At 39.2% G+C, this 21,987-nt stretch overlaps 1 protein-coding gene across 5 annotated transcripts in view; it reads right to left on the bottom strand.

The window, feature by feature from the left end:
• Positions 1–659: 659 nt before the first annotated feature.
• SATB2 (SATB homeobox 2) overlaps positions 660–21,987 on the bottom strand; it is a 136,361-nt gene continuing 115,033 nt past the window's right edge. For all 5 annotated transcript variants that reach the window (XM_072121252.1, XM_072121253.1, XM_072121254.1 and 2 more), the window contains one exon: positions 660–1,924. In XM_072121252.1, coding sequence (XP_071977353.1) covers positions 1,463–1,924 — 462 coding nt within the window. In that variant the 3' untranslated portion in view covers positions 660–1,462. The remainder of the gene's footprint in view (positions 1,925–21,987) is intronic.

Genomic DNA, 21,987 nt, shown 5'->3' on the forward strand with positions numbered 1-21,987 from the left:
ACCAAAATACAGAGAAGGGTGAAATGTGACTTGCACTATTGTCATATAGAAATCCCCAAAAATGATCAAGCCCCATGACCAGGAGAGAAGTACAAATATGAAGATGATTCTGCTTCAAGTGAATCTGCAGTCATGAGTATTGGGCAGCACGGGGACTTAGTGGTAAGCATTACAGCCTTGCAGCACTGGGGACCTGCGATCAAATCTCGGGGTCAACGTCTACAAAGAGTTTGTATGTTCTTTCCGTGTTTGCGTGGGTTTCCTCCCACGCTCCAAAACATACTGGTAGGTTGATTAGATTGTGAGCCCCCATTTGGGACAGGGACCAATCTGGCAAGCTCTGTGCAGCGCTGCGTAATCTGTGTGCGCTAAATATATAAATAAAGGAATTATTATTATGGACTGTCTTGTTGATTTTTCTAGATTCAAAGACTTGAGACAATTGCATGAAAACTCCTCCAGCCCCATCTCTTTTCCTTATAATTTGGGATGGTTTCCAAGGGTTAAAACATATGTTATCATTAGAGAATCCTAAAGACTAATTCCCTTGGAGTACAATATTTGTGAGTGTACAAAATAGCAAATTGAATAATTGTGAGCAAAACTAAAGGATATCAAGTGTCATTTTACTTTGTATTTCATCACATCAATGACAGAGAACAAAACAACTCCCCCAATGCTGCATACACAATAGAAACATGTGTTTTACACCACTGTTGCTGATGTTTAAGCATTAACAACTTTTTGATGCATTTGTAATATTATATATTTTTATTGCAGTTTTAAAGTTTTACTTTCAAACACATACCTTTAAATAAAAGTTATCCACCATGCGGCCAGAACAAAAGCAGAGACTAAGAAAAAAAAACATAAATCAAGAATAAACACAAGAAAAATAAAAGAAACATGGAAAAAAAATAACCACTCGATGAGAGCAGGCAGTCTGTTGAGGAAACCTAGTGCTTCTCACGGCAAAGTGGTATTAATACATAGGCCAGTCTTTTCTGTAAGGAACTCATTTCACAGTCTGTATGTTAGGAATGAAATGCTTGCTTCCCGTGCTTCCCAGTATGTATGCCCATGTGAGCGTATGCATACTACACGTAGAGTATGTATACCACACACATATATGCATGTATATACACATATGCATAGAGTGATACACATATGTATACTTAGATATATAAATACTTTCCTTCATTGATTTTATCAATCTTGAGGTCCTGTAATTTACTTAAATCATCACTGTAAGTGCAAGATGATCGAAGATATAGTTTTCTACTAGTTCTCTTCCAGTCAGATGTCAGTACACTCAAGTGTCAAGGCAAGTTTTCAAGAGAGCAATACCCAAAACTCAGTGTTTCCCGCTCTCAGGGCAGAGACAGTACATTACAAGTAATAGGAGTGATTTTCTCTTGCACATCTGTATTGCTGTTGTTGTTTATGACGGCGGCAAGTTTTATTATCTCTGATCCACTTCGGATAAATTAGCCTTGGTGTTGACACTGCTTTCCTCACTCTGTCCTACTGTATACATTTCCTCCATGCCTTCCTCGCTATCGTTCTCCTCTGATTCTGTCAGAAGCTCCTCATCTTTATATTCTGCCACATCTACTGCTATGCCAAGATGCTCTTTGAGTATTCCATGGTGTTTGACGTGGTAGCGTTGGTTTTGGAAAAATTTAATGATGGTGTGTTTAGGCAGATCTAGCTGCGCTGACAGTGTGTGGATGGCTTCTTGGTCCGGGTAGAGGCCCACATCATGAATGAAGCTCTGTAGGATTCCTAGTGCTTCTAATGAGATTTTGGTTCGAGACCGTGGCTTTTTGGTGCAGCTGTCTTCTGATGGAGGTGGAATTGGTGGGGTCTCTTCTTTTGGAGGCGAGCTCTCTTTGGCTTGCTGGGCTTGTTGTCCAAGTAGTACCTGTTAAAAGACGATATTTTTATTTCAATCTTTAATTTCAATATTTAAGTGACATTTTATTATTTGGTTTAACATAAAATAGTCTAAAAGGGTTCGATCAAAGAAACAAATAATATTTAACCGATCAACCACTTCTGATAGCAGAGGTCACATGTTCATTTCCCAACATCCATTGGTAGATTTTAGATCTGGTCAACCCATAATGCATAACTCCAAAGTGACTGGAAGAGCATGTTGTCTATTGCTCCATGCTATGCCAGAGCTTGTATTGGCATCCTGAAATACAGTGTCACCACCTATATCTCCCCACAACCACTTGGGTTGCTTTTCGGGTAAATCGGCCACTGGAAACATCATTGTTTGAGGCAATGAAAACAACTGAGAACTGAAGAAGCGGTAAAGTGATAGGTGAGGGGGCAGTTAAGATAGAAGTTTGTTCTTTATTACTATTCTAAACATTTTGTAAAGAAGTTCAAGGAATTGGACCACCCTTTCATGCATATACAGGAGGTTAATAAGTTACACTGTCTACTGTACTGACATGATCCTTGCTTTCCTTTTTGCTGACAAATACCTTGTGTGATCTAATTGCCTTTTTTTCTGAACTACTGTTTGCTTGAGAGTCTAGAGCTCAGGCATTCCTGTAGAGCACATAAAAACCTTCTTGCTAGTGAAGTATTGTACTCATTCCCTGATATAATCAACCACTATTAATAAAACATGTGAGTAGGAAAGAGTATCGGCTTGTTTGCAAAAAGTCGACTACATTAGATAAAGCGTCTCGCCTTCAATCTCTGTGTGTTCAAATATGTTTTGAAGGGGAGAATGGAAACCAGCTGGAATCCATGTGTAAAATATAATGGTCACTGCCTGCAGGGAAGGAAGTGAGATATTGAATGAACGAGTTTAGGAAAGTATATAATGTAGTGTATCATTATGGCAGTGATCTGGATTACATGTAATAAGCACTAGTTTAGTGGTATTTTTCTATCAGACAAGGAATTAATAAGGAGCTCGAAGGGGTTACTGACACATTGTGTGACCAAACCCCTCGGAGATGTTTCCCATTGTTTCTGAAGGGAGTATATGAGTACAGTTCAGGTGACCAAGAATGTGCGTGTCCAGCAAAACCAATGTCTGGAAAGCTTTTAGTTTTGTTAGTCTTAAATTGTACTTGGTTTTGGCTAGACATCAGTCATACATGGTCATTCCCTAACAGATTTTGTCTACAATGACACACGTCATGGTGGTCGTCTGGTGAAATATGCCACCCTCAATAAGAACAGGAACCAGAGCTGGTTGTCATTTTTGTGTAGAATGGGAATAAAGCCACATAATGGTTTTACTTTTAGACTTTATGCTTTATAAATAGAAGCAAGAATATGTGGTAATACTGTACTACAGAACACTTTGTATGTCTACTCCAAGTACAATAGCTTGGAGCAAGACGATATGCATAGAAATTAAGGATGTACATCAATATAAAAAGGCAGATAAGCTGTAATACCAAACATAACCTATGAATAGATAAAGCACTGCTTCTAGTCCTGTTCTAAATCTGAGAAAACCCTGGAAGACCAACTGTAACTCTCTGAAGCATTTAATAAGTGTCGATCCACCAGTTCCTTGCGCATTTCAAATCTTTGCTTTGGCCACCACCATTTCCAGCCAGTGAAGTTTATTTCAGAACTATGACAATTAGGATATTTATTGTCAAATGATCTACCTGGGGTTAATGCAGAAAGCCTGGCACTGCACACTTGACATAAGATCACCTATCTGAACTGAATTTCTGGGCATGATGGGGACCAAAGAACAAAATTCCAACTGTGTATCAATATCTTCTTAAAGAGAACCCACACTAACTAAACTTTGAAAACTTTAATTATACAACAGTACAACTATCTATATATTGTTCCTCTTCATGCATGTAATGTTCCTCAGTCCGTTCATAAAGTTGGGAGTTTGATCATAGTCTTTCCTTTGAGTTGAGTCTGGAATATACATGTCCTTCCTGCTCAGCCAGGTCTCCAGCTTATCCCTCCCTCTCTCAGGAATGAGAAAGACTCTGGCTGTTTGTGACTCACTGAAGAGAATACCTGAGGGAGGGGAGCTGAATGAGGGAGCTGATTTCTCTTTAGCACGCCAGTCACACACAGCCACCGTCTCTCTGAGGGAGGGTTGAATAATGTAGAAGAGGGAAGTTCACTCAATTGAAGAGAAAGCAGGTCCCCTGTCAATCAGAAAGCTTGAGGTGTGGTTAAGCTAGAAGAATATAACTGTGAATAGATGGTGACTTAACTTTATGAACAGACTGTGGAATTTTACAGGCATAAGGAGGAACAATATAGGGATAGTTTTTCTGCTATATAATATCAGTTTTCGAAGATATATTTAGTTAGTGTGGGTTAGTTTATCTGACAGGTCCCCTTTAATGATGGAAAGAGCAACAGTTGTGGGAGTTGGTGAAATGTCCTTTTTAAGTAAAAAATGTACATTCAGAATAGCACATTAAACTCAGTAAATTATATATTCAATATACTTATGGATGATCTAGTCTTCTTTTTACTTTAGCCCCTATATATCATAGATTAATAAATATATCATAGCTCAGTTTCTTTCCCTTTATCATCTCCTCTCTGTTGGGCATAGTAAAATAACTGGCCACATGCTCTTTAAAGAGAACCCGTCATGCACAATAACCCCACTAAACTAAATATATTTTCATAAACTGCCATTAGAAAGCATTGCCCCTATCCCTTCATTGTCCCTCTACATGCCTGTAAACCTAAGCAATGAGGTCCTAAAGCTGTATGCAAATGATCCGTGAAATGTCCAATGAGTCAGTAGCATATTCAAGCTGTCCAGCTTATTCATGAGTGGGAGGTACAGCCACACCCCCAGTGCTTGACTGACAGCTGCTCAATGTAATGGCTGCTCCATGTGATTGCTGGTGGCCACGCCTCCTGCAGCCTGTGTGTGCATGTGTGTGTGTATAGGAGAGATACAACAGCTCCAGGCAGCCATGTTATAGCAGAACATGTCAGGTACTTGTGTAGCTGATGTCTGTGTCTCTGTGTATTAGGATGATGCAGCATGTCAGCAGATGCAGCACATACACTAGCAATGCTTTACTATACGTTATACACAGACATGAGCAGGGGGAGGAGAGGGGAGGGGTAACAGGGGTGACATCACTGCCTCTGACCATGTGACCAGCCTCATTTACATAATAAAGAAACGATGATTTTATAATGATTAATGTAACTGACTAGATAAAGGCTGGGATGGTTTCCTTGTGAGGTGCTCCAACAGGTAGAGGTGACAGGACAAGTGACACAGACCTGATGACAGGTGTCCTTTAAAACACAAAAGTTTCTACTAAGCAAAGAAATACAAAATGTATGATGCCACCCTACTGAAGAGACTTAAATAAGCTGCCACCCTAGAGCATTTCCTATATGTGTACATACCTAATTATGGATCAATGTCCTTATCTATAATAATAATAATAATAATAATACAGTCTATCTGTAGGAACACTTAAACTACATTCTTGAACAGTCTTTTAGAAGTGAACCTAAACCAGTACTCATAGATAACAAAATAGCATGTACTACTATAACTGCTGTGTCCAAGGTCAATCTTCCATTTCTGCCATTTTAGGCTAACACATAGTAGACATACCCCATGATAGATATGGTATATGAACATCCTCCAGTTAGAAAATCTCTTTTAATTAAAACACATCAGTTGGAACACATAGTAAATGTTGTGTCTATTGCTATAGTAAAGAAAGTAGAAAAAAATCCATGTAAGGGCTTGGTTAATCGCTGTGATTCTCGAACTTTGGAGGTCAAATACCCATGAGAGTCTGTGTATTATTAAATAGAAGTATATATATATTTACAAGCAGAAATTGTTGAGTACAGGTGTTACATTACATTTTTACTTCAGGCAGGTTTAATATTACTTTGCTATTCTTTTTTTTATTCCTTACTATTTCTCCTTGCGGCTTCTATCAGAGGGAGGAAAATAAAACCACCTCCTTCAATATAAAAAAAGCGTGTAAGAAAAAATCAATAGCAGCGTGCAAAATGGTAGGAAGTCAGACATGGAAATATGTGTTCAATTTTATCCAGCCCTAGGTCCATTTTTCCTTTAATATTGTATATATTGCTCATGGCGACTGGTATATTGTTTTAACACAAGACCAGTTAATAATTGCTTTTCAACAAGTTTTTTATGAAATGGAGACAGTGTTGGGATAATATTGCTCATATTGTTTACTAGGGGTTAAAAGCGTAACAATCTTTTAAAACATGATAAATCCCTGATATAAGCCAAGTAGGCTTAAGCTAGACAACACTTCTAGAAATGACTAGTGATAAATTCAGCTTCATCCTTTGGCAAAAATGGGATCCCTTTGAAACACATATTTAGGGACCGCGGTCTCCAAAGGTAACCTTTTTACATATGTATACATCATGTTCACAAAACTCAGCGTTGACATAATCAAGGGTGGTACTAAATTATAGCTGATGCTAAGCAGTAGGACCTGGTGAGACAGAGGTTCCATAGGGCCAAAAGAAGATATTATTCTGATAATAGGATATACTTATACACATAATGAAATGTCAGTAAGCGCTAATATATCAATAAATTCTAATACGTCTAATATTTGTTAATTATCCCATAAAAGCTACAGGACTGACATCAGCTCCAAATTTTTTTATCTGAATTTGGAAGACGATGATTTCATAGAAATCCATAGTTGCACCATTATCCCTACTAATGACATTCTAGTAGGAAAGTCTGTCTCAGCCAGGGGTGGATAAAGACTGCCATGGGCCCTGGGTTGTATGAATATTATAGCCCCTACAAGCCTTCAATTTGAAGTTTCAGGACATTTGGAGTACCTTCAAAGGTCCTGAAATGGCTTTAGTGTACATGTGTATTGAGAGCATGAACATATATGTATGAGGATTTCAGTATAAAATTTGGTGGGTCATTTTGGGTTACCATATGTAGAAGTCTATTCACTTCATTGATGATCATCTTACAGGCAGCTCCTAAATATATACTATATGGTAAACATATGTAGAAAAATGTCTGGTGCAATTGCAGTGGGGCACCAAATGGCCATATTTAAACTTAAATATTAATGGCTGAATATAGTATTTAGAGATGTGATAAGAATATAAGCCAACAAATATATAGTATTTATATAGTAGGACACATAAATAGCATGTGTCCTGTAGGCCCTGCCACTTACAGTGTGGACACTAGAAGATTACAAAGTATGTATGTGATGTGATGCCAGACTGTTGCCTTTCAGATGTCTACAATGTATTTAAGAAGAAAGATTACAATGGGGAATAGAAGGGATCACACAGCCCTGTCATTTGTGCGGTAGAAGCCATTCAGATAAGTGTGGCCTCTGCTGCCCACATTGGACACATATAGTCTGGCTGGTACACTGGGACATCCTGAGTCCTGTCATTAGGAGAACAGGCGTCACGGGTATGGGAGAAGCTGCCCGCTCTGTACACTGCCACGCTGCTAGTTTTAATTCCCCATAATCATACAAGTGACCAGGGGTGACCTGATGACTTTCACCCCCTCCCCCCCTAAACCACTAGAAATATGTAATTGAGGGCACTGATATGAACTCCGTGACATGAAGAATAATTCCTGAAATCTGCGGAGGACCTCAATCCGCTAATAAGCCCTTTCACTAAAAATATGTTTTAAAATGGTCACTGATTTGGTAAAGTCATCAAAATCATTCTAAGCATATTATTTGCTAAAGGGAACAAACAGTTGTAGACCGTTCGATGCCAGAATGACAAGAGCAAACAGTCCAAGTATAGCCCTCTATGGTATAGTATGGGTTACATATGGCTTACTATGTAATTTCTGAAGAAAACATTTCCATGCCTTTGATATCTCTGGAAGACACGGATAACTGTAGCCACAGGGGTCATGTGCAGACAATCTTACATTTCACCCTTTTGCCCTATGTCTCAAGGTTATACAAAGGAAAGGATTGACCTTAAAATCATCTCCTGGCTCAGCTCTCACTCCCTTGTTCTTGCCTTCACCCTGCAAACAGCTGTTTCTCAGTGGAGACAGTACCACAACCTGCCCCCATTGCTTCCTGAATGCCTTTGTAGCTTATCTAGATGTAATCTAGGTACACAGTGCAGAAATTAGAAAAACTAAATGCAGAAATTACGGAGGCTAAACACAAACCACACTCTTGGCGCTTCTTGTGCATTAACCATTTCTAAGCAGGCTGCACTGGTCACTGTTAAAGTTATAATATTAACTTTCCGCAGATTGAAGCGATACGACAACTGCCAGCAATTTTTACAGCATTGTATGGGGCTTTTAGTAGACGCTTAAAGTATAGATTCACCTCTGGCAATTCCATACAGCAGAGCGTTGCTTAAAAGAGGATTCCCAAAAAGAACTTTATTTTTAGAGTGCTTAGACAGCCTATATAAATAAAGATGATTATTATTATTATTATTTTGTGGTTAATGGAGTTGCTATTTGAGCCTTTGCATAAAGCTGGCTTCAATGAATAAATCTGTTTCAAAATGATAGGATCTGTACAATGTAACATAATTATCCAATTTACTTATTTAAATCTAACCCTAAGTGACCTGTCTGAGGTTGCTGTCATCCTTTAAGTGGGGAGCGCTAATGGTCCTACAGGAAGGTCGCCCTGCAATCTGCTGAAAGGTTTTGATTGAAAATGTTATTGAGCGGCTCTGCATCACTCAGCTGCCTGTTTATTATATTTCATAGGTAGGGTAGGTGCCAAGACATTAAACTGCCAATAAACTATTAATACCGATTTCCTTCTGCTCCAGTCTTCATCACCAATGCAAATATGGTCCAGCTAAGAACAGCACAATGGGGATGCAAATCTTAATACTGACATAGAAATTTGCATTATTTGATCTATCTGTTTTTCTTCTCAGGGATTCATGAACAAATATGTTCTGCAAAGAAAAATAACCACAATCACCTCATCATTTTAAGAAAAATTATATTTACTTAGAGGATGGTAAGATGCAACCACGTCATCCTCATAGTAGCACCAATAAACTGCCAGGCAATTCTTTCCCCCTGGTCCCATAACTAAAGGCATTTGCCCATGAAAGAAAATTCTCAAATCTCAATCCCCTAGTGATATTTACACAACAAAGATAATTTTTAACCCCTTACTTTACAATTTTACTCAGTTTTATTGTTGTTTTAGCTCCTATCACTCAGTGATGGTCAGTGAAAAATTCCAGGGTGTGAGCGGGACTCTCTAAGCAGACACATTAGGACAAAAAAAAATGTTTGGAGTTACAATTACAATATATACCTGTTCCGAATTACATACAAATTAAACTTAAAGGGGTTTTACCACAATGATGAGACCCCCGCATGCGCACGGCCAGCCTGCCCCATTCATCCTTGTGGAGCTGACAGAGATTGCCACGGGCCTAAATTGTTTTGTGGGAAAACCCTTTAAAGAACAAACACAGGACTGCCTGTATATACAGGATACAATCATATCTCCATGTACTGCTGAATTTTTAATAGCTATTGAAATGCTGTATTTTTTACATAGACCGAAATCAGTCAAACTAATCCTTCCCTAATTTCACAAACAGACAACAAATTATATAATGCACATTAAATTTTAGTGTTTAGTATTCATTTATAAGACAAAAAAGTTGGTGCTTAACCTATTCCCAACAACTCCACAACAAACTGATAAAACATGGTTATACAAAATTCACTATAAGCCACAGCTAAATTTTATAAAACAGTATAGGGTGTGGGTCACAACGAGGAGTTTTGCAGCAAATGGATAAATTACTTTATGACAAGATAGTTTATAGACTACGATGCCAAAAAACATACACTTTCACATTTCTTTAAATACTGGTGATGTGGCTGAGAATGTGGCTTTCTTTACAGCTGAGGACACATAAGGATAAGCAGACCATAGTCACATGTGGTACACACAAGTAGATTATAATATGGGTGATTTCGGTGGCTACCTGGGGCCAAAGGCTTCCAGGGGTCCATGGCCATTCAAACCACCCAAGCGTGGTAATGCCCTATATGACAAACATGTACACTCACCGGCCACTTTATTAGGTACACCTGTCCAACTGCTCGTTAACACTTAATTTCTAATCAGCCAATCACATGGCGGCAACTCAGTGCATTTAGGCATGTAGACATGGTCAAGACAATTTCCTGCAGTTCAAACCGAGCATTAGTATGGGGAAGAAAGGTGATTTGAGTGCCTTTGAACGTGGCATGGTTGTTGGTGCCAGAAGGGCTGGTCTGAGTATTTCAGAAACTGCTGATCTACTGGAATTTTCACGCACAACCATCTCTGGGGTTTACAGAGAATGGTCCGAAAAAGAAAAAACATCCAGTGAGCGGCAGTTCTGTGGGCGGAAATGCCTTGTTGATGCCAGAGGTCAGAGGAGAATGGGCAGACTGGTTTCGAGCTGATAGAAAGGCAACAGTGACTCAAATCGCCACCCGTTACAACCAAGGTAGGCAGAAGAGCATCTCTGAACGCACAGTACGTCGAACTTTGAGGCAGATGGGCTACAGCAGCAGAAGACCACACCGGGTGCCACTCCTTTCAGCTAAGAACAGGAAACTGAGGCTACAATTTGCACAAGCTCATCGAAATTGGACAGTAGAAGATTGGAAAAACATTGCCTGGTCTGATGAGTTTCGATTTCTGCTGCGACATTCGGATTGTAGGGTCAGAATTTGGCGTCAACAACATGAAAGCATGGATCCATCCTGCCTTGTATCAACGGTTCAGGCTGGTGGTGATGGTGTCATGGTGTGGGGAATATTTTCTTGGCACTCTTTGGGCCCCTTGGTACTAATTGAGCATCGTTGCAACACCACAGCTTACCTGAGTATAGTTGCTGACCATGTCCATCCCTTTATGACCACAATGTACCCAACATCTGATGGCTACTTTCAGCAGGATAATGCGCCATGTCATAAAGCTGGAATCATCTCAGACTGGTTTCTTGAACATGACAATGAGTTCACTGGACTCAAATGGCCTCCACAGTCACCAGATCTCAATCCAATAGAGCATCTTTGGGATGTGGTGGAACGGGAAATTCACATCATGGATGTGCAGCCGACAAATCTGCAGCAACTGTGTGATGCCATCATGTCAATATGGACCAAAATCTCTGAGGAATGCTTCCAGCACTAGCACGGTGTACCTAATAAAGTGGCCGGTGAGTGTATATAAAAGCACTTCCATGACCATTTGAGGTCCTTTAAAGGTCCTTAAGCTGCAGAACTTAATAGAAGGGACCCCATTCCTTACCAAAAAAATCTTGGTTCTGATACCTTATGTATGTCACAGGTGGTGGGCTTAATAGTTAGTTTTAAAGGCATCATGATAAATAAGGGGCTCTTACTTATAGATCCAGGCACTGTGACTATGCTAATCTTATATTTGTTATCCAAGGACTCCTTCCTTCTAAAATCAAGTTATAAAATAATGCAAGTGAGCCTAAAGGGGCCAGGGGATGTTACCAAAGGCCCACCACACTGTGGCTTTACAGGCTGTTTCACTGTGTAGCAGCACTTACCATTCCCACTTTGTTCTGAAACTTCCTCCATTGTAGTAAGATCAGGAAGAGTGAGGGGGAGTGCTGATGGTGAAGATAATGAGGGTGAAACAGTGTAACAGTGTGTGAAGCTTTAGCATAGAGGGGCTCTGGTAAATCCACTAAGCCCTTTTGGTTCTGGTTCACAGAATTTAAAAGTTGATTTTAAAAGGAAGGAGGCCATGTATAACAAATATAAGAGGATTACCGCAGTAATGGTGCCCGTATCTACAAGTAAATAAGTAAATTTTTGGTTTATAATGCTGGGTTTTGATTGTAGATTTCCTTTAAGGAATTATCTTCTGGTAACTTAGTGGGCGGTATAGTTACCAAATCTGTATAAATAAATGGCTTTTGAGACGGAAACTTACAAGACCAACATCTAAAGAGTCCCAATGTACAGTAAATACAGGGTGAGGAAATTTAATTAAACTGCATTGAGGGGGGTTGTATTAATTCCTTCACACACAGGAATTGTAGCGAGCCAAGTTTATTTAGCAATAGGAGTGATGCTTTTGCAGACTGAAGCTATTTCACATCATGATGTGGCCTGTAGCTTTCCTATGCCAAGGAAAACCAGTTATGGTATTAGACGTGATTTTATTTATTGTGGATTTATTAATGTTTCCAAAGCTGCCGGGGGAAAATCTTCTCTTCCTCTTCCAAAATGAGACTCACACGTCGCATATAGTTTCCTCAATAGCTTAGCGAGGGGGGTGAAATTAACTTGGTTAACCTTAGTCTCCGGGGAGCAGTCCAAATATGAAGTTCTGACTGCAAAGACGAATTTCATAATAGAAAATATTGTTTCAATTAACAATGCTAATTAATCAGCGTTACATAAAACAAAGACAATTAACAAGTTCAGCTTGATAAAAACAATCTTAGCCACAAAGTAACCTTCCAGGAGGAAAGCAGTGTAATTATCATAAACAACTGCCGAGGATATTGATATTGAATTGTTTGAATATTTTTCAAGTAAAATATTAACAAGACAATACATTATCCTGTCCTGTAGCATTTGTCTATACATTGCTTTCTGTAAACAGCACATGATGCCTGAATGGATTAATAGCACTGTACATACAGTATACCCCTTCATTACAAAAGCTTCTGCAAGAGAGCTACCACTTTGGAGAAAAGACTGATTTCAATAGCTCCTATGTATTGTCTTATGTCTACTGGTGCCTAATATCATCAAACAGTAATTGTATATGTATGCCGTACAGCGGCCATATAACAGGATATATTCCACAAGTTAGTGACATATTCTCTCTCTGTCTCCGTTTTCTGTGTAATTCCATGGCACCTGCCATATTGAAAATGCAGGCCCAGCAGGTTAGTGAAAAAAAAAGATGTATTCAATTTTGTCATTTCAAACCTCGGCTAATCCTGGACTTCTCAATGATTGACAGCCACTCCTATATTATACCATTATAATGGTGTAGATCACTTAGTGACACTGCCCACTTGACTCTTAAGAAAAGAATGAGTAGTGGTTTAAATGAATGAATAAATGACAAGTCAGGGCAAAACACATGGCTGTGGTCGGTTAATGAATCAAGGTGCATAGCAGTAGTCCTAATTCAAGGACCAACACAAAACAACATTGCTGAACTCTGATTATGATTGCACTTTGATGCTTCTAGGATGCACAGAATCCTGTCCTTAACACTGTGGTCAATCCATGAAATCTGTCCAGCGCATGGTCCATGGTCCACTGACCATAGCCATCTGTTTTAGCCCTTATTGTGGAAATATTCTAGCAACAGTATAAATCAATCAGTTCATCTTCTATGCTGCCTATAGATTGGACTGCATTTTGAATTTGATTATGTATATATATATATATATATATATATATAAGTTTAGTTTGCCACTATGATAGCTGTCCCCAAAATTCCTTACGAAGTCCAAGAGAAGTGAATGTACTAATGGAAATATAAAACTTTAAGTAGACAGGACATCAAGAGTATTTGTATATTGTATGCAAAATGTATTTCAGCAAAACAATGTTATCTTTTTTTGGGTTGACCCTACAAGATATACTTTTAATTTCATCCACTGCAAACAACGTTCTATATACATGCTTTCATTTATGATCTTATTTGTGATGTATTCCTTCATAGAAGCAACCATATAAAACGGTGCATTCAGACAATGATTTCTGCCTTCTGTAGTTCCTCTTCATGTGCGTATATGAAATTGCTAGGAGTAACCTATGATATTTGGTGACAGACTGGGGACATATGGAAAATACATTGCAGCTGGAAGCTTATAAGGCCATATACAGAGGAGTGACGTGCAGTGTGCGTGTTAGCACTTTCATCTATCATAAAGCAGAACATGCGTTACAACAAGTCACACCTGCATGAAAGCCTTAACACATAAAGACACCATGTATTAGGTTTCACATTTGTTGGCCTTTCATGACCTGTTTGTAGTAAAGCCTTCATGTAGAATCGTTCAGGAGTATAAAGTATTTTACATCTGCATGGTTGGGGGGGGGCAGCGGTGGTTGATTGTTGGTGCAAATTAAGACAGGTGTACCCCTTCAAGGCATTGGGTGCTTTGTTGGAAAAACGGGGATGTCTCGAAATGTAAAGCAGAACTTTGTATTGTTTTTACCTAAGTAGAATTATAGTAGATCTGGGGGGATTCCATCCACTGCCCAATTACTTCAGCTCAGAATGATCACAACTACATATAAGTTCTATATAATCTATCTGGTTCATACATCTAGTACAGCTCTAGGTGTAATCTCTCACAAGATTTGGATTCTCCTGCTGTGGTAGTGACTTGTTCCTATTTTCAAAACCTTAAAAAAAATTACCTTTTATGAATGACTTTCAATTCCCAATAATATATGCAGCTCCATTCTTCATCTATTGGCCCCTTTCCTTATAGATTGTAAACCCACAGCTAGAGTCCTCTACTTCTGTCCTAGTTCATTACTGTCTTCTGGTTTGGCCAGACATGATATCTAACCTTTCAACATTAACCAATAGTACAAGTAAAGATAAGAGACTTTGTAGCATATCTCAGACTTCTTTCTAAATTTACTTGTGTTCCTTCCAGCTTTTTCGGAATCCTGTCTAGCAAGAAAGATGGAAACTCATGAATGTGTTAGACTACATAAAAGCTCTGTGCAGAAAGAAGGTGTAAGTCACTATTGGCATCCACTTAGTAGCTCAGGGACAACAGAAAATTCCCTGCAAAGGGAAAAACTGCTAGAAAAAAAATTGGAATATTGGTCAAAAATAGTATTACTCCACATGTACCCACAACTCTATGATTTGAAGTTACCAACAAGATAAATTAATTTATTGATATTACATCATTTATCAACATTTTTAAAAGTGGAAACAATTATACTCCCTAACTTCTAAAAATTGTCAGCACAAGCTGATACATGAGACCCAAGTCTCTTGCACATGAATGTGTGCATTTTGCAGATGGCAAACAACAGGTTGTTTGTGACCCATAGGACATCAGCAGCGCCCACCCCACTAATGTCCATTGAAAGTGTCCGGCCGGGCAGCCAAAAGCGTTCGGAACAGGACCTGCTCTATAATTTGCCATGCAGCTGCTTGGCGCTTTCATGGGGTGGTGGCATACAATGCCGGCACTGACTGTGCAGAATAGAAGTCAATTGGGGTCATGAATTACCGTATTTTTCAGACTATAAGGCGCACCGGATTATAAGGCGCACCATCAATAAATGCCTGCTAAAACATCTGGGTTCATATATAAGGCGCACCTGATTATAAGGATGAATGACCAGCAGGTTGCAGACCTGTGCACTGTTCAAGGCAGCTGTTGTCTGTAAGTACGGTTCATATATAAGGTGCACTGGACTATAAGGCGCTCCTTTGATTTTATGTGCTCCTTATATTCTGAAAAATATGGTAGCCGCCATTTGTACCGCTACCTTACAGTCCCCAAATGCGGTTATGTGCAAAAGGCCTTAGAGCAGTGGTGGCGAACCTATGGCACGGGTACCGGAGGCGGCACTCAGTGCTCTTCCTGTGGGCACCCGGGCCATCGCCCCAGCACACCAGACAGGACTCAAAGAATCTTCTTGCAGTTCCAAGCAACTTAAAAGATGCTGCTTTCAGTCATATTTTGAGACTCACTTCGCTACTTCGGACTGTCGGAAGTGGGAGAATGAGTAGACAGGGCGAAATTATCTTTGTAGGACCTCCTGCTGGCCCCACAATTTTCTCTGTACAGAGGGACACTGGAATGAAGCTAAAATGATGAAAATTCTCCATCTTTCTACTGTGTTGTTGTCCTCAGGAGCCCAATATGACTGCTTTAATTCTTGGTTGGCACCTCGCGATAAGGGGGGTTTTGGGTTGCAGTTTGGGCACTCGGACGCTAAAAGGTTCGCCATCACTGCCTTAGAGGATGCTATTAGCTGCATAAGTTGATCTCAGACATTACATCCGTATTAACAGCCTGTTCTGCTGACAGATTCCCTTTAAATATCTAAGAACCTCTTATAAAGACAAGCATGGGACCAAAACCTTACACAGAGGGCTCAGCTGTTAGAGTCAGTCCTCCCCTATAAGGTTCACTGTGTTTATCTATGCATTGATTATATCCAAGAATAAAAGGACTTTTTTCAGGAAAACTTGTTGCATAAGCCAAGCTTCTACCTCATGCTTGGATTTAAAGAGTCATAAATAGTTGCTTTTAGGCTTCTAATATACTATCTAACATGTAAATGGCTGTGTGCTTATTAAAGTCATGTGTCCCATTAGTCCGGTGAATGCAGCTTTTGTATTTGTATATATCTTTTATTGGTGGGCGCTCCGCTGCTCTGCGTGTTTTTGCCAAACAGTTATTAGATTCATTTCTTTGTCTAAAGGGGAAATAAAGAGGAGTATGATATCTGTAAAAGTGCACGCTGTGTAAATAAGATATTTATGGTATATAATTGACCCTTGAAAGGTTACCAGGAACTGCTATGTAATTATGCTGGGACTTTTTCTGCATCTATACTGTAGTTTAACTCTTTAATGGACATTCTTATGGGGTATTTATCAGGGCTTCTGCGCCATGCCAGGGGGTATGGAGGGGCGTGAAGGGGGAGGGGGGTTGGGGCAAGGCCCTCTCCGGATACATCAAGAGGTCGGAGACAGATTTCTAGGGGGCTATCATCCCCCTTCTGTGTCTATAATTTCGCTTTTGCCTCAATTGTGGATGTAACTATACACTGAAGTAGAATAGACTAGAATAGACATAGTAAGAAGTCTTAGTATCATAACATATGAATGCTGGAGAACAAGGAAGCTGACCTATATCTTCCTGTATATTGTTAACTATATTCCATATTGAGTTGGTGTTGGACCAACGCCCCTACCTATCAGTTGGTATCAGCAGCCTCATCTTCCAAAACTAGAATGGATTATCTACTGAAGATGTTACTGGATATGTACTAAAAACTGTTATATATGGCTTATACATTTATCAAAGGAAACCTGTCATCAGGATTTCACATTTACACCGTTTAATACTGATTACCTATCTTATCTAAGCACTGATTGGTTGCCATAAGCAACTAGAACAGTTTTGCTCTTTGACGTTTCTGATAAAACTTGCCCAAAGTGTCTAAAATACTTAAGGGCAACCTATCACCTTTCACCTTGTGACAGGTCCCCATAGCCTGTTTAATGCTAGTTTCAAAACTGCTTTTATAATTCGAATTTCTGGTTCCATTCACTTTTAAAAGTTGATAAAAGTATACTTGGCTCCCTGCCAGCAAACTGCATCATCATTATTTTCACACTACTCTAACAACTTTACTTTCTGCTCCCTCTTCCCCCTTCCTCTTGCAGACAAGAGCTGACTCTGTGCTGCAAGTAAATCTCTACATGAGGGAGCAGAAAGTAGAGTTGTCAGAGCAGTGTGAAGATAATGATGATGACTCCATGAGGTGCTCCCATTGTTGTCATCAGCAGTTGATCCCCCACCATTCAGATTGGTATCCCCTACCCTTTGTTTGTGCAGGATCTATGGCTTACGATAGACCTATGATAGCTGTGACCCTCCGGGAATGGGACATCACGTCTGATGTTATCTGTGGGATCTAATGGTTCAGGAAATAGAGGAGCAGGAATTTATTGAACACTTTACTTCTAGAAGGCCTCATCAAGATACCCAGAAAGTATAAGTAGAGCAGGTCCAAGGCAGGATGCCTGCTTTTAGCTTAGAGAGGAGCTCTACCTCAGCTAAATTTATCCCAATTCTGCTGCTTGCCAGCCTGTCAATGTTAAATGAAAATATTATATACATAGTAAATTCTATTAATGGAAGGGGGAAACATTTTTTTTTTACTTAATCGTGCGCAGTTCAACTACCACAGTGTAGTAGTGTTTCAAGAAGTCTTCTGGGACCTTGAAGGTCTCAAAAATTCCTTGAATAAACTTATACAGGCTGCAGACTGCCAGCTGGACAGGAACCTGCATTTTAAATGTACCATCATTTAGAGTCCTGCATGACAGTCACTAAGCAGTGCGAGCCATAGACGATACTACTTCCAGAAGCATTAGGATCAGAGCAGCCAGGGCTATGAGTGACTGGATGCTGCCTCTTTGTGGCTTTGGTCCATTGCCTGGTCTTCTTATGATTCATTAAATCCTGTGTGTTTCCCTTCTAATTTTCTTTTCATCGGATGAATCACCTATCCCCCAAATCTATAAGTGTCGCTTTCAATTATAACTCATTTGAGTAAACAGTTTACAATATACCTATTAATCTTAATATCTAATACTATCTAACTATTTTTATGTATTTATTTTTCATCTATACATCTTGAAGGAAAGCAAGAAAAAACAAAACATATACCATACGCAGCACAAGGATACAAGACTTGTGACCCAAACTCTCCCCATATCTAGCTTATATGATATTATTAATTGGTTCGTAATCATGAATTGGTCACACCATACATATACATCTGTCAGGGGTTCATTATATATTGCTTGATAAAGGTGTCACCAAAACATTTCAACTCATGGAATGATACTTTACCTTTAATTTAACTTTGGATTTGGAGTACTGCCTTGTTTTCTACATCTATCGAATATTCTATCAGTCTATATATCTATCTACCCGTCCATCCATCTATCTACATGTCCATTTGTTTCATATACATATATATATATATATATACAGGATATAAGTACTAGTACTGTGCTGTTTATACATGCAGGATAAGAGTACTAATACCATGCAGTGTATATGTACTAGTACTGTGCATTGTATATATATGCAGGATATTAGTACTAGTACTGTGCAGTGTATATATATATATACAGGATAAGAGTACTAGTACTGTGCTGTGGTTATACATGCAGGATAAGAGTACTTGTACTGTGCAGTTGTTATATATGCAGGATAAGAGTACTAATACCGTGCAGTGTATATGCAGGATAAGTGTACCAGTACTGTGCTACATATATATATATATATATATATATATATATATATATATATATATATATATATATATGATACTAGTACTGTGCATTGTATATATATGCAGGATATGAGTACTAGTACTGTGCTGTGTTTATACATGCAAGATAAGAGTACTAGTAGTGCAGTTGTTTTATATACAGGATAAGTGTACCAGTACTGTGCAATATATATATATATATATATATATATACAGGATAAGAGTACTAGTACTGTGCAGTTGTTGTATATGCAGGATAAGTGTACCAGTACTGTGCAATATATATATATACATACAGGATAAGAGAACTAGTAGTGTGTAGTGTATATGTATGCAAGATAAGAGTACTAGTACTGTGCAGTTGTTATATATGCAGGATAAGTGTACCAGTACTGTGCAATATATATATATACATACAGGATAAGAGAACTAGTAGTGTGTAGTGTATATGTATGCAGGATAAGAGTACTAGTACTGTGCAGTGTATATATATGCAGGATAAGAGTACTAGTACTGTGCAGTGTATATATATGCAGGATAAGAGTACTAGTACTGTGCAGTGTATATGTATGCAGGATAAGAGTACTAGTACTGTGCAGTGTATATATATGCAGGATAAGAGTACTAGTACTGTGCAGTGGTTGAATAGGAGGAACGACAAGTGTTTGAGAACTAAGGAGTGTTGGGCTTACAACTCTTCTTCTTAGTATCTTCCGAGGGCAGCTTTATGGAAAACCAGCACATCTGTTCCACCACCACCTGGCAGGGAAAGCTGGATGACAACCTCTCGTACAACTATTTGAAACTAAAGTCACTTTTATCCAACTTTTTTAAATACCAAGAAACGATATAACGTGATGAAAGAAACAACCAAAGAAAAGTTGTAATTGTCTAGAAATGATTTTGCTAGATATGAATAACATAATAAGCCATGCTCAGCAATGGTAAATGTGTAGAAATTTTAAGACATATATCTGTAGTAAGTATATATAGAAGTGCCGTTAGGTAATTTCTACATTAAGTATTTTGTAGTAAGATAATTCAACATTTTGAAAGTGAACTTTGTCTCACACATGCAGAATTTCATTTTCTAATGTATAGAAAGCTCTGGCTGCTGCAGGGTTAAGTTGCCACATTGTGTTAGCGTGTGCCTTTAGCCTGCACCCTCTAGAGTAAGCTGGCATCTCATACCAGCTGGCTGCAGCTCCAACCACTCTCTGTGCGCTCCACGGCCACAATAAATATTTAATCCACGCTTTCAAAACTTGCTGACAGGCCCAAACCCAGCCTTGCGTTACAATGTAACATGTCACTGTGAACACAGATGCAATTGGATGGGGAGTTTGGGCAACATAACCCCATAACTGCTGTAGATTGGTGACGGGCAACTGGATTTGCACTTGCCAAAAACAAAGTATGTAAATTGCAAAGACAAGGCCCCACTTTTTCTCTTGTCGGCCTGGGATAGATAGTTTCAGTATGACATGTTTGTATATGAAGTATGTTTCTGGAATGCAGAATATAGAATTTCTTTATTTGTATCTTTTGTATAAGAAAATAACCTTAAAACATGTTCATAGGATGTTTTGTTGCCAAAATCTTACTCAAACGAGGCTGCGTGCTTATCATGAAACAATAGCCATGTAGTACTGTAACTGTTATTAGAACTGAACATTATGTTGTTCCCCTGTTACTCCCCCTGCGAATGTATGAATACATTTTTAAGGATCCAGCAATAATAGGGAAGGAGCAGCACTGTGACGACAATGGATCTTTGTCCAGGCAGGGTGCACAATACAATTCAACCCGACTCCAAGGCAGTATTGGATTATAATATAGGCATTTTGGGCAGTAGCCTGGAGTTCCAATCTCTTGGGGGCCCATGGCCACCCAAACCACACGTCAAATTTTCTACTCTGAAAGTCATTCACCCATTAAATCAACATACATCTGTTCCTGCTCTCAATACACACGTACGCAAGAGCCATTTCTGCAGGCATAACGGACACATCCTCCATTCTCCAAGAAGCATGATTTTAGTATAATATGTAGGGGGTTAAAATATTTAAGCTTTAAAATAAGCACCAAATATAGAGTGTCAGAATGTGTATGACTTATATATACATACATTGCCAGTGGGAATAACAGAGGAACATTGCAAGGCTGCCTTCTATTAAAAAGTTGCCACAGAATTGTTACTTTACATAGTATGGGGGAGATTTACTTACCCGATCCTTTGAGTTCACCTAAAGTGCTTTGTCCGACGATAATGCGCTGTGCCACTATTTACCATGCGCCCGATATCCTGCATGTGTCGCTTCCCCGCTCAGGTCCAACAGAGTTCACCTTCTTATTCCTGGTACATGTAAGTGCATTGTCTTGCGACACAATTTGAATCTTAAATCCTGAGCTCAGTCTGAATCATTCGTATCGTCCGGTGGCCCGCCCTCAGATTTCAGTTGCATGGAAGCCAGCGCAGCTGCGCCAAAATCTGTTCGAATTCGACACAATCCCAGCGCAAACCCCTGTTGTATACCTGTCAAAGCTGCGCAAATCCCGAAACTGGCAGTCCTACGAAAGTGTGATCCGCGACCCTTAGTAAAAAAGCCCCTATGACTTTAATTGCAATGTCACAATGTCCACTGCGAACATTCTGCATTTATTTAGGCAACAGTATTTTTCTTTAGTTACATTTTTCATTCCCTGGAGTTAACTTATGATTCTGTAAACTTTTTTTAGGTATTATTCTATAGATTTCTGTACAGGGCAGATCACTTTCATGGTCTAGGTAGTGCACTCCTTTCCTGCACCAGCTGACTTCCTTGGCGTGGAGATGGCATAAAGGGGATAATAATCACAATGCCTGCTAGTTTGTAAGTTCGCCAGTCTTCTGGTGTAGAAACTCTGATAAATATCGCTGATAG

This window comes from Engystomops pustulosus, chromosome 8, assembly GCF_040894005.1.
Source record: "Engystomops pustulosus chromosome 8, aEngPut4.maternal, whole genome shotgun sequence".
In the NCBI taxonomy this organism is placed as follows: Eukaryota; Metazoa; Chordata; class Amphibia; order Anura; family Leptodactylidae; genus Engystomops; species Engystomops pustulosus.